General features: G+C 38.3%; 2 protein-coding genes across 3 annotated transcripts in view; one reads left to right on the forward strand and one right to left on the reverse strand.

Moving 5' to 3' along the window:
- ADCY2 (adenylate cyclase 2) overlaps positions 1-12,816 on the forward strand; it is a 210,949-nt gene that overhangs the window by 132,000 nt on the left and 66,133 nt on the right. For both annotated transcript variants that reach the window (XM_061449191.1, XM_061449189.1), the window contains 3 exons: positions 7,890-8,038; positions 8,569-8,680; positions 9,757-9,884. In XM_061449191.1, the coding sequence (XP_061305175.1) occupies positions 7,890-8,038; positions 8,569-8,680; positions 9,757-9,884 (389 nt within the window). The remainder of the gene's footprint in view (positions 1-7,889; positions 8,039-8,568; positions 8,681-9,756; positions 9,885-12,816) is intronic.
- The window catches only part of SEMA5A (semaphorin 5A), an 831,366-nt gene that overhangs the window by 118,257 nt on the left and 700,293 nt on the right, over positions 1-12,816 (reverse strand). The window lies entirely within an intron of this gene.

The raw sequence follows: 12,816 nt of genomic DNA on the forward strand, positions 1-12,816 counted from the left end.
TCTGACACCCTGTTTCTGCAGCACTGGTAGCTATGGCTCTGTACGGAGCCTGTGTTATGTTAGCAGCTGCGGGTTGTGGGGGGCTGCAGTGGTGAGTTGTGAGGTGGGTGTTTCGAATTGACACGTCAGTCAAAGCTGCTTCCAGCCTACCATGAGGTGCATAAAAACAACCATGGAAAAAACTGCTTTGTGCACATAAACTTGCCCATTGAGCACCAAAACCATACCTAATCTGAGGCCCATGGTGCCCCTGCCCAAACAGAGTTTAGAAAGGAACAGGCAGCTGCTGGAGGTAGAAGACAACCTATCGTAGTGTAGAGGACTTGCACATCAAAAGACGATACCTACATCCCTGACGGACTGTAGCCCCTGGACAGCTCATACTGGAACAGTTTGTTTGTTTTCCAAACGTGCAATCAACAATGGGAGGTTTGGTTTTGTTTGCAATAAACTAATTCAATCGGAATTCTCTGACTCTAGACTGTTTTGCCTACAGCAGACCCCCAAGCCAAAAAAAGGGGCTTCTTACAGCTTCTTACCTGGTGGCTCTGACTACAGATTCATAAGCAACATCCTTTTCTGGGCATTTTGTACTTATATGCCTCCCACCCCTTCCACTTTCAGCTCTAATTTTTCTCAGTCACATTTTTAGATTCTGATTTTCTCTGTGCATTACACACACACACATTTTTAGAGCCTATCCTCTTGGGATTGGCTTTGCTTAGGTGACAAGGCACTTGAAAGTCTGGTATTTACCATCCCAGTCTTTCTGTGGGTTAAACTGGAGTTTCTTGCATCCTCATGCCTAAACCTACCACACTGGTTTTCAAAACTCTGTTTTTCTTGTTTATTTGCCAGTGGGATAAACGTTTGTCATTTAAATATCTCTATATTTAGTAGCTAGTGAATATAATCATTAAAGAGCAATTGGGAGATTTCCACAAGATACATATTCCATGAATAAGCAAAAGAGAAACTTTCATTCCCAAGGTAGAGATGTAATGCAAACGATTCTTGTTCCTTTTTATTTAGACCATTGTAAGGAAACAAAAAGGTCTGCTTTATGAATGCAGTAACAGCGTATACCCTGCAGACATCTGCCTGTTCTTTGATTTCTACCTAGGGTGAGTCAGCTTCCTCTGTCTTCAAGGCTAGGAAGTGAGCAGCTGAATGAATAGTGATGCTTACTGCTGCTCAGAAAAAAGATGTTAAAATATACAGCTTGCGTCATTAAAATTTATCATCGCTGTTTCGCAAGAAGTAGGACAGATCCTCACTGTAGGCTCACTTTTCATTTATATATGGATGAAATGAATTTTTTGAATTAGCTTCTGCTTGAATAAACTTCTCCCTCCATTTAAATAGGCTGCTGTACTGGAAAACCAATTGTTATCTACCTCTACTCTTGCCTAATCTAATGCAGAGATTGAGAGTTTTGATTAATTTTCATTGTTGTCTGGTCCTGCTTCTGACCACTCTGTCTGACCCACTTTGAAGTGTTTGTGGGCTCCTGACAGACATAGTTGGGTGACTGATCATTGGTTTTGATCTTTATTTTATGTGGTGACTAACATTTGATCACACAAACGTATGGTATCTGTATGGTATCTGATAAAATAGTGGAAAATTACCAGTGAAATACAGAAATTGATTCTTACGTGCTTAACTGGTACTCTGCAAGAGGGTGGCTAAAACATCAGCAAGGAAAGTCTGAGGTAGAAAGAACCAGTTTCATGCTACCTAGAAAAGCATGGAGGAGTTGTGTTGCCAATGTACTTCAAACATGATGCTCTAACTGAAGGGTAATGTTGTGCCTTACAAATGCTTTTGGTTTTGCTTTGGATTTGATGCTTGCAACTACAAAGTTTGAGTCTAAACTGGGCAGCTGAACAGGAAAACACTTTCTTTGGCAAAAGGGCTGCATAGATTCTCAGGGAATATTTTCCTTGAAATGTCCCATGGATGGCTTAGAAGACGGAAGGAGAGCCATGTAGCATTTTGTTCAGTTGTAGTGAAAAATATACCATAAAACTCTTCTCATCAAAATGTGAAATCAGATGTACTGTAGTTAAAGGGTTTATTTTTTAAAAGAATAAAAGAATTGTATTGAGCAAATGCCAGCATTGTAATACTTCACCATTATTAAGGGCTGATACAGTAATAACCATGTTAATCTCATCAAGCAGATTCTTTGTAAAATTCTGCTTCTGCCTCTTCAGCAGTGATCTTGAGATATAGAAGACTTAAAGCAAGAGCTAACAGAGTCAGACAGAAACAAACCTTGAAATTGTGTCAATTAATTAAGAAGCTCTGGCTGTGTATGTCGTTATGTTCTGGTTTTACTCTATTGTTTTGCTGTTTGATGACTTGTCTCTTGAACAGCTGCAAGATAGGCACATATTCTGAAGGTGTAGTGAGCCTCATTTGAAAAATTAGTCATAGACAGCCTGCATGTGCAAACTATAATTTATGCATAAACATTAAGCATCCCCTAAGCTCCTTGAAGGAATTTGTCTTTGCCAAATACGTGGTGAGCTTGTGCATTTAAATTAGCTCTCAGACCCATACATTGCAACTGTCGCAGCAGAGCAGTGCTTTCAGGTAGCCTTAGTGTTATTTGGAGATGAAGGTGACTGGCTAGATGTTTAACAGTATATTCACAGAATTACTCCGCAGCAAATGAGCATGCGGAATGGCGTGTATTTAGCCTGAAAACCAATATGTGTCTTTCTCTCCAAAGCCTGTGTTTGTTGTACTGTTCTTGCTAAGGGAGCAAATCATGACATGGGTGTTTTGCCATGGTCTGGTCACTTGGACCCTTGGTGGCCATTCTGGGCCTGCCCCACTGGCCTAGCTGTTGGGTTGGTCCCTGCCCCACTGGCAGCCCCTGCTCAGGTCTCCTTTTCTCACTAGAGCAGCTGCCAGACACTTATGGGTTGTCTTCTGCAGAACATCTTCATGAGGGAGTTTATGTCCCATGTCTGGTGAAGTAGCGAGGACTGAGAGGATGGTGCCCTCATTCTACTTACGTGTATTGACTTCCTGGTTTGATATCAGCTCCTGGTATTGCCAGCCCTGAAAGTTCACCTATAGGATCGTGAAGATAAGAAGTCTTACAGTGCTGTGCTTGGGGACTTAAAAAAAAGTAGTTTTCTGTAAGAAACAACCCAAAGCAAACCATAGATGAATGTTGTTAGCAATGGGGAGCCCTTTAGGAGGCTGTTAATGAACAGACAAGAGTTCATAATTCTGTCATCAGAAAAGATGTCAGCTGTAGTATAAAGCCTTTACGAGCCATGAGTGAAAGCAAAAGCAGCAATTATTTTTTTTTGAAAAGTAGTTCAATATGACAAAAATTGTGATATGTAGACTTGTAGATGTCAGGAAAAATCCTTGCCTGTTTTTGTCAAGGCTGATGACAGTGTTTTGAAAGTATTCCAGGAAAAAAGCCATCCCAACAAAGGAAGGGGCTGCCACTAGATAGGAAGAATATAAACAACTCACAGGAAATAAAAGGTGCTGCTATGATGGTTTTGTATTTACAAAGAAATGCAGTGATGTACTCAAAAACTTGTGGGAAATTGAGTCATATGAAAATGTTTTTAACTTTTTAATGGGGAACAGATTTGGGTTAAGTAACTTTCCAAAAGTAGTAGATTCCAGTAAGGTGTTTGGTGCAAAGATTCTGGGCATCTGGTTAAAAGTACTGACACTGCTTCCTGTCAAAAAAGATCAGTCTAATGAATCTAGAGTGGGGTAACTGGAAATTATCCGTGGAGGTGTTCAACGACTTGTCCTGTGTCTCATATCCTGCAAGAACCAGTTCTCATTGTTTATGCTGTTATGCATTTTTTATTAATGATGTAGGAGATACATGAAGGCAATTGCAGACAGTTATTTTTGCAGAAAAGCCAAATATTGATCTGATAGTAAATACCATACTATGCAATTCTTTATAAATTATATTCATCAACATAGTTTGTAAGAACAGTCTGGAAAGTCATGTTTCTAAAAGCAAAGAGTATGTAACTTTCAAAAAAAGTTTGGATACATAGCAGACGGGGAACTCCAGAGATGTTACAGCAGGAAGTTGTGCAGTGGAAGTCATGGACATGTTAAGGGAAGAAAGCAGGAAGGTATATGTGTGTGTGTATCATTCTGTTTACTGGAGCACAATGTTAGGATTTGTGTCAAATTACCTTTAAAAAAATGTTTGAAGGTTTTTGAGGGTTTAGAGAAGAGAGTGTAGAAAATACTCAGGAGCAGGAGATTTATGGAGCCAAGTCTGTTTACCTGATCAGAAAGAAAATTGAATTATCTGATCAGTGTTTAACTTCACTGGGAAAAGACTGTGGACATTAATCTTGAGCGGAGACAGATATAACAGGACCAAGACTTCAAAGTAAGAAATACAGAACACATTTTTAACAGTTTTAAACAGTTCAGCTGATTAACCACTAGAACAAACAGCTAAGGAGTTGATGAATTCTCCATCTCTTTATGTCTCTGTAATCAAGATTGAATACCTTTCTTGCTGTGTGTGAGTAAAATGCAATTTATTGGTCTCAGTACAAGTAATAAGGGTGGTGGAGGTTACTAATATAGGCTACATTTAAGGGGATAATAATGCCTAATTTTTAAAAAAAAACAATTTCCTCTCCCAGTTAGGAGTCCAAGTTAGCTTTAAAAAAAAACAAATTTACAGCTGCTTAACATTGTGGGTGTATTTAAGAGAACGTTCATGAGATCTGGGTAAACAGTACAATAATTTACCAAACAAATATCCTGTTGATCACCATCTCTATATGGCTGATAGATCATTGTGTGATCAGGAATCACAAGATTCCTGTTTTGCAGTTCATTTCTTTATACCTTTCAAGGGCAGCTGAAAATCATATTTTGTCCATATTTATTTGTAAACTTTGTTGTGAAGCTGGATTGCATGTATAGGCAATTGATTCTAGAACCCTTACTGCTTACTTACTGGCCTGCTCTATCAAACTTGCTGAATAAATAAGTAGACATGTGCCACAGGAATATGGAAACAACCCAACCCACAGAAAAGTAGAGTTCTATATTCAGCCCCCTCAATGACATCGTAAGGGGCAAAAATGGGGTTTGACAGAACAAGAACTCAAGTAACAGTTTGACGGATACCACTGAAAATCCTCAGTTAGAAAATCAAGGGAGGATGACACTTGTTAGCCATCTACTGGGGTCCAGATTGACTTGTTCAGAGAAGAAAGGAGTTCTTAACCCTGTAGTACTGAAAGGCACCACAATTTTATAATCCATATGGATTGTATGCTCTTTTATCCCTAGGACTTAAAAATCTCAGCTATAATTTGAGCAGTGAGGGGAAAGCAGAGCCCCAGAGAACACGGATAGTCAGGAAATAGTCTTGTGTACATCAGTCTCGTGTGCTGGTTGTAAGACCATGTTGGTAATATGTCAGGGAAAGACATTTGTGAGCAAATTTTCATTATTGCTATAGCACAGCAGTTTCTCTTTCACCAGAAGCAGGTACTGTTATTTTTAGTCAGAAGACTTTTAAATGCTGCATCTTGACCTGCATTCAGAATTACTTTGGCTTATTTCTTACAGGTTATAGCTCTGAGGATGGCTTCTCTGTCTACTACTAATAGGCAAGTGTTTTGTCTCAGTCAGCCTTGTATGTTAGTTCACCTAGTTTTTGCTGTGTGGCTTTTCTAGCTGAGAGAATAGTACAGAATGTATTATCAAATAAAAAGCCATCATAAGCAGCAATCTTGATTTGCTATGTTTCTCACACTGTTTCAGTCTACAGTAGTTTTAGTGCGCTTCAGGCACTACAATCTGATTAGTAGTTGGGTTTGATCCTTTCACTATGCAAATTATAGCCACCAGAGATAACAAAACATGAAGGAAGAGGTGTTCTTAAATCCGTTGCATTTCTTGGGCTCTTTCAGCAGAAAGAGAGGGAATAATGTATTTGCAACTTTTGTATTTAGCTAGCTGACAGGACCAGCCACAGTCTTCATAAATAGTTGAGATTCAGCTTCTTTCACAGTTGTCTTTTAGTGAAAGAAATAAGAATTAACAGTCTGGTGAAATGCAGTATGTGACTTGATAACACATTAACAGACATCTGGTAACTTCAGGACAGATATGTGAGCACTCCCAGGCTGCATGGTGGAGAGGGTGGCTGAAGCATTTAGGTATAGCTGGGCGCGGCAGGATATTTTGCAGCGTGCTTCACCAGTTGCAGCTCTCTAAAGCCACCTCTGGTTGTAAACTTCTCTTTTGTACAGGGGAAGTGGAGGAAGGAAAAAAATCTTTGGAGAGAAGTTCTGATATGATGAACAGATTCACCAGGACCTTTAAGCAGAACAGATTAGTGGTCTGGCCTGGAGAGAAAAAGGAGGGGAAATATCTCGTCTCTCCTGCTGTCCTCTACAAAATAAGGGCATTCTATTTTCCCTTTTCTCTTATGATTCTTTAGCTTGTAGATGACTTTACCCTGCTTCGTATGAAAACTTTATCTGTTACCTTTTCTACTGCTTTCTTGAAAACTATTGCTTTTCTATTTGACCTTTTGCCAGCCTGCCTAGGTTTCAAAGACCAAAGAAGTAACCTGGACCTTGAGTGTCTGCCTTACTGCATGCATGGAATCCTAGCAGAGTCATAGGAACGTAGTCAACTAGGTTGTATTTACTGGCCATGGTATTACAGGAGCACAGTGATGTAAAATTGGAGCTAAGAGCACTCACCTTTTTGCAAGCTATTACATGATAATTATTACCAAATGCTGACCGTCCTGTACATCACGAAACAGCAGATTTCTGTTATATAAAGAGCAGCTTGCAAAAGTAAGCTTTCATTATAGAAAAATGTCCACTCGTTTTGCAGGTTTTCTTTATAATTCAGCAAAATACTTCCATGAAGCACTGGTGGACTGCATTAGAAATAAAAAAGTACCAGCCCCATGGATGTGTACTTGAGGTCACTGTCTTTTTTGGCATATCTGTTTCTTTCTCTGACTCATTCATGAGCTTTTACAGCTGCTTTTCCCTTCCTCACTGGTTCAGAGTTCTGTGTTTTGTGCTTAGCCAAAATTAGCTTCTCTTCTCTGCCTATGAGAAAATGGGAAATTCCTGTTCAGTTTTGAGGTGGAGTATAATCAAAGCGGGAAGGGTTTTTCTCTTCTGCAGAGTTCAAGCTATTCCCTTGATCTAGTTTTCCGGAGTAGGAATTCAGTGAAAAGCTGTCACAGATAAAATGGGCAAAATTAAAATATACTGATGTAGGAGAACTTCACAAGGTTAAAATTAAGCGTATAACACCAATAAAAAATAAGGAAAAATATGTAGAATTCTAAACAAAATATTTGATTTCCTTTTAGGTTAATATTTTTAGAAAACTTCCATTTCTGGAAAAGTCCAACATTTTCAACATGTTCTGTGTCTTGATTTTGTCTTTTCATTTTCAGTCAACAACCACCGAAACTATGGCTAAACATTTAAAAAATATTAGCCTACTCTTGCCTAAGTTGGAATGCATTTCCCTGAAGTCCTCTGAAGAGTCCTTGCAGCTCTTGCTTTATTTGCCAATCTATATTTCCCACATCGTACTCAGATGTTGAATAGGTTACTGTATATAACTTCTTCAGATGTTTTTCTAATATACACAAAACCTTGAAGATGTTAGATGTCAGTAAATGTGTATATATTTCTGTCAAGTTGTTCAAGGAACTGATTAATTTTGGAGGCCATACCAGGCAAATGCCTGAGTGCAAGCCTCATCAAAATGTTCTAGAGTATTGACAATAGCATATGCTTTGCACAGTATTGCTGCCATAATAATTTCATTCTTCTTACAAGAAATTGTGGATATTTCATTTTAAATTTTAGGAGCGTCTTCTACTGTCTTTACTGCCGGCTCACATTGCCATGGAAATGAAAGCAGAGATCATTCAGAGGCTACAAGGTCCCAAGGCAGGCCAGCTGGAAAACACAAACAACTTCCACAATTTGTATGTTAAAAGGCACACCAATGTAAGGTATCGTACTGTCAAAAAATGTATGAACAACATTCAGAGAAATTTTGAAAAGAAAGTTAAGGGAGTAATTAAGAAAATAACTGTTTTAATATGTTTAATATGTTTTTCAAAACACTCATGTTAATATCAATAAATTTGATCAAATGCTAACAATTCCGTGTTCCAGAAGAGCAGCAAAAGTGATAAAGGAGTTGTTTAGAAAAAGGCACTCATTAACTGGTTTTCTTCATAATGCCTTGATTTTTCAGGTTAAATTACCAAATCCTGCTTTCATGTGCACCATCAAAACTGTAGTTCATGTCAGTTTCATTATTCTGAATTTGTAATTTTCTTACCTGGAACAATTCATCAGGTTTTATATAATGTATGTAGAGGCAGCTATATTACATATTACTTAGCAGTGCCTGGTTTGGGTACTGGCATACCTTTGTGAAGTCTGGAATGCCTGCTTCCAGGTTTTGCTGTTGATTGCTAAATCTGAGTTCTGCAGATGGAAACTGTGACGAAGTTTCTGTTCATTTCTGTTGCAGCATTTTGTATGCTGATATTGTGGGATTCACTCGCCTGGCCAGTGACTGCTCACCAGGGGAATTGGTGCACATGCTAAATGAGCTGTTTGGCAAATTTGATCAGATTGCAAAGGTGGGTTTCTACTGGGCTGCTACGGTTAGTTTAAATAAGGACGTCATATTTAAAACGTTTTTTCTTCTTGAGACTCTTTTACCTTCAGGCAGTCTTTCTGAGGCTTTGGCAGGAAGACTAGACTTGAAGCGTGTGAAGGAAAAATCTGGCTCTGCACTGAGTGCAGCAGTGTGTTTCTGCCAGTGTGACAATCTGTGAAACCCAAGATAGCTCTCTAACAGGACCAATAGAGACAGCTCATGGAGCCCAGTAAAGCCTAATGGCAGATGAACTGCTCTTTAAATAGATTTTTTTACAGTAACAAGGATTAAGAAACTCAAGAAAGAAAATTGATACAATCAGTTTTCAGATCTCGGGAAAAACATTTAAGAGGCTGGAGGGCAAGAGAGACAATATTGACCGAAGCAATTTTAATTACTGACCGCAGCATCTTGTTTATTCAAGAAAAGATTCAAATACAATCAGAAGATTTTGTCCTTTTTATTTAAGTGCTACTTTTATAAAAATGCAACAAATTTCATGCTGTGTGTGAAGGTGAAATCAGAAACACTAAAACATAAAAATTTTCTGTGTTATTAGTTCAAAAACTATCACCCAGTATTGGTAAAAAAATAAATCTTTACATTGCCTTAGAATACAAAAGATAGAAATATGATTATGATTGATAGTTTCAGGAAGTATTCTGTGTCATATTACATCTTCAAAGTTATAACTGTGGAAGGCTAGGTCTTTTGATTTCGTATTTCAAACAGTAGGACTTTGTTTAGATTGAGTACGTGATACTTTGGCTCACTTCTTTAATCTAAAGTGTGAATACCACTGCAGATACATGTTTTTCAGTAAACTTACTTCCTGGTTTTGCCCATTAAGGACCATATGAGCTCCTTAATGCAATCATCCATACAAAACTCTTTGACAGGACTCCTTTTTTAGCTTATTTTTCTCAGCTTTTCTACTGGAACAAGCTTCAGTAGAATGATTTTGCTAACAGTATTTAAGTCAGCCTTTGTAATCATAACCCTGAATTTATGTAATTCAAGTGAAAAGTGATGATCTCAACTTGCTTTTTCCTCCAGGAAAATGAATGTATGAGAATTAAAATCCTAGGTGACTGCTATTACTGTGTTTCTGGACTACCTATATCTCTTCAAAATCATGCCAAGAATTGCGTGAAAATGGGATTAGACATGTGTGAAGCCATTAAGTAAGTGCTGAAATTTTTGTTAAATACTCAACAATTAAAACTCTGTCTTTTCTCTCATTATTAAAACTCTGTCTTTTCTCTCATTTGCTGTGCTACTGGTTGAAACATTCAGACCTGAAGTAGTTGGTGTGTTTCACTACAGGGTCCTGCAGGGTAATATTGATGTCAGCCTCAGCAAAGAAATATTGGGTTGTGCCAGGCTATGTTGTCACTATACCATAAAGATGATTAAGGGTCTGGAGCATTGTTCATATGTGGGAAAGCTGAGATAGAAGGGACTGTTTGTCCTGGAGAAGAGAAAGTGGAGGGGGAAAGATCTCATCAATGCATTAAGTACCTAAAGGGAGAGTGCGAAGAAAAGGAGCCAGGCTCTTCAGTGGTGCCCAGTGACAGGATAAGAGATGATGGGCACAAACTGAAACACAGGAGGTTCCCTCTGACAATCAGGAAACATGGGGCTTTTTTCACTGTGAGGTTGACTGAGCACTGGACAGATTGCCCAAGGAGGTTGTGCAGTTTCTAGCCTTGGAAGCACTCAAAATCCAACTGTTATGGCCCTAAAGAACCTCAGTATTGTAGTTTACTTGTTAAGCAAGGTTCTGATCCTGTTGGCTAATTTAGAAAATATTTTGTGAGGAAAGGACAATTAAAATATCTTCCACATTTTTTTTTTTTTAACCAAAGTCAGATAATTCATTGCCTGTAATTCATACCTGAAGTTCTTATTATCTTTTAGGAATTAAAGTACTGTAAATGGCTACTTAAAGCAGTTATCATTAATGGCACAGACATTAGAAAAGCTAAGTTTCCTTTGACTAAAATTATAGTATATCTAGGTGAGTTACACTTTGCAAGAACATATATCATGTGAAGGTCTGGATATTTGGTAGTCATCTGTGTGATTTTTTTTTTTAAAACAAATTGGACTTTGGTTTTATAACTTGGTATGCTTTTCTGTAAGTTTCATGGCCAATTTTGATGGTTTTGCCCAAATCGCATTTATGACTGTCCAGATAGCAAAGTAAGAAATTACCTCATCCTTTTGAGGTATATGTGTGGTCTGCACATCATCATGAAATGGATAGTCATGTGTTGCCTCAATTAACTAAACAGGTATGCAAAGGTGATTCCTCTGATACTTAAATACTACCCTCATATGAATGTAATTGTAGTCACAACAGGGTTTTGGCTTTCAGTTACCTGGTCTTGTGATTTGATCCATGGTAATTTCTGTATGGGCAGGTTCATTAATGTAAATTTTGCTCTTTTCCTTTCAGGGTATTCATGGAAAAGGTGTAGTATTTATGGAAACTAGGATTTTGATCTCCTTGCTTTAGGGATCTTTTGTAAAACTAACCTCAGTACAGGAACTGGGCTGCTGCATTTTCTAAAATGTTTTTGTTTCATCCAGAAGACTATGTTTGATTCACTCTGTCTAAAATATCCTTTGTGTCAGATATGAGGGGGGTTTATATTCAGTCACTGAGTTGCAAACTGACTCCTCAGTGTGTAAGTTACTGAAATAAAGCAGTTTGCTGTTTAGGTTAACAGTTCTGTTAGAGATTTTACCACCTGAATATGGTTTTGTGTTCCATTCTTTTTGAAGCAGAAAGGAGGAATTCTACCAAACTTCTGGGTGATCTGTAGTACAAAGCATTATTCCATTTTGTTTCCTAATGATGTGTCCATTTGGAGGAATTCAGCCTCACTACACTAGGGATTGTTTCCCGTTAAATGTGTTAGTAGTCCCATTGATTAATCGCTTTGTTTCCCTCCTCTGTGTTGGGACAAATCCAATGTTTCTTATAGTCTGCAGCATACTTGCCCAGGAGTGGTATGCTCACCTTATCAAACCATAGATGCCAGTGCTGCTGGTGATGTTGAGAGCTGGCCACCTTAACTGGGTGCTTTAAGGCTATATGTTAAGCTTTTTGTTAAGGAAAAATTTGTTTTTTTATGTATGAATATTATGTACTGTTTTCCTTCAGCCCAGCTTCCATGCCCTTGTCTGTCTGGTGACTTCTTAGTTTAAATGCTCTCAACCACACTTTCTCAAAGACTGTCCTTGACTTGCTAGTGTGAAATGAGTTCTGTTTCAGAGGAAAGTGAAACAGTTGGATGAGGTGGTTATACCAATTTGTAAGCTAGATACAAAATAAAATATTTTTGTAGGTGAGATTTCATTCCTGAAGCTCTGAGCCAAAAGGCAACTATGGTTTTAAAGCAGGCAATTTGCAGGAGACTAAATGCTCAAGGCTCACTGAATGTGTAGAAGTGCGTTAAGACAGGTGAGTCATAGACACATTAGTCCAGAATTACCAATAAATAAAGCTCAGGTAAATAGGGTAGATGCTTTCTTAATGACCAAAACTCTTGCTTGTGTGAAGTAAAGTTGCTGTAACTACCTACCAACTACAGCTAACCATGCCTATGAAAAATATAGAAACCTTACAAACTCAAATTTCAGGCTGCAGTAGAAAAAATACAGTCTTGATGAGTATTTTGACTGCCTAGCCATGATGGGCATACAGACTGTGGTGTGCTAAGGGAAACCAGAGAGACCGTGGGAGCAGAAAATGAAATAATAATGGGAAATTTCAGATGTACTTGTGTAGGTAAGGCAGGTGTCCTATGGGGGTGTGATAGATTACATTCTTAGACGCAGTCAGTGCCTGCATAGTCATAGCAATTGTTCAGGGAGCAGAAGAGAGAAGTAGTAAACCCTAATTTGGTCCAGAGTAAAACTTGTAATTTAAAGTCTTCTATGGTTTCTTTAATTTGTGGGACAGAAGAGAACATTAAGTTCTGGAACATATTTTACTTGTTACCCTCCTTAACTCCTAAGAGCTTGTTATAAAACAGACTTTATGGCTTGTGCTGCAGAATATGGCAGGGCAGCCATTCAACAAGCAGTCCTAGAGGTTAAATGTTC

Source organism: Pezoporus flaviventris, unplaced genomic scaffold (assembly GCF_033815535.1).
Source record: "Pezoporus flaviventris isolate CSIRO_AGI_PZ_B2104156 unplaced genomic scaffold, CSIRO_AGI_Pfla_v1 ptg000007l, whole genome shotgun sequence".
In the NCBI taxonomy this organism is placed as follows: domain Eukaryota; kingdom Metazoa; phylum Chordata; class Aves; order Psittaciformes; family Psittacidae; genus Pezoporus; species Pezoporus flaviventris.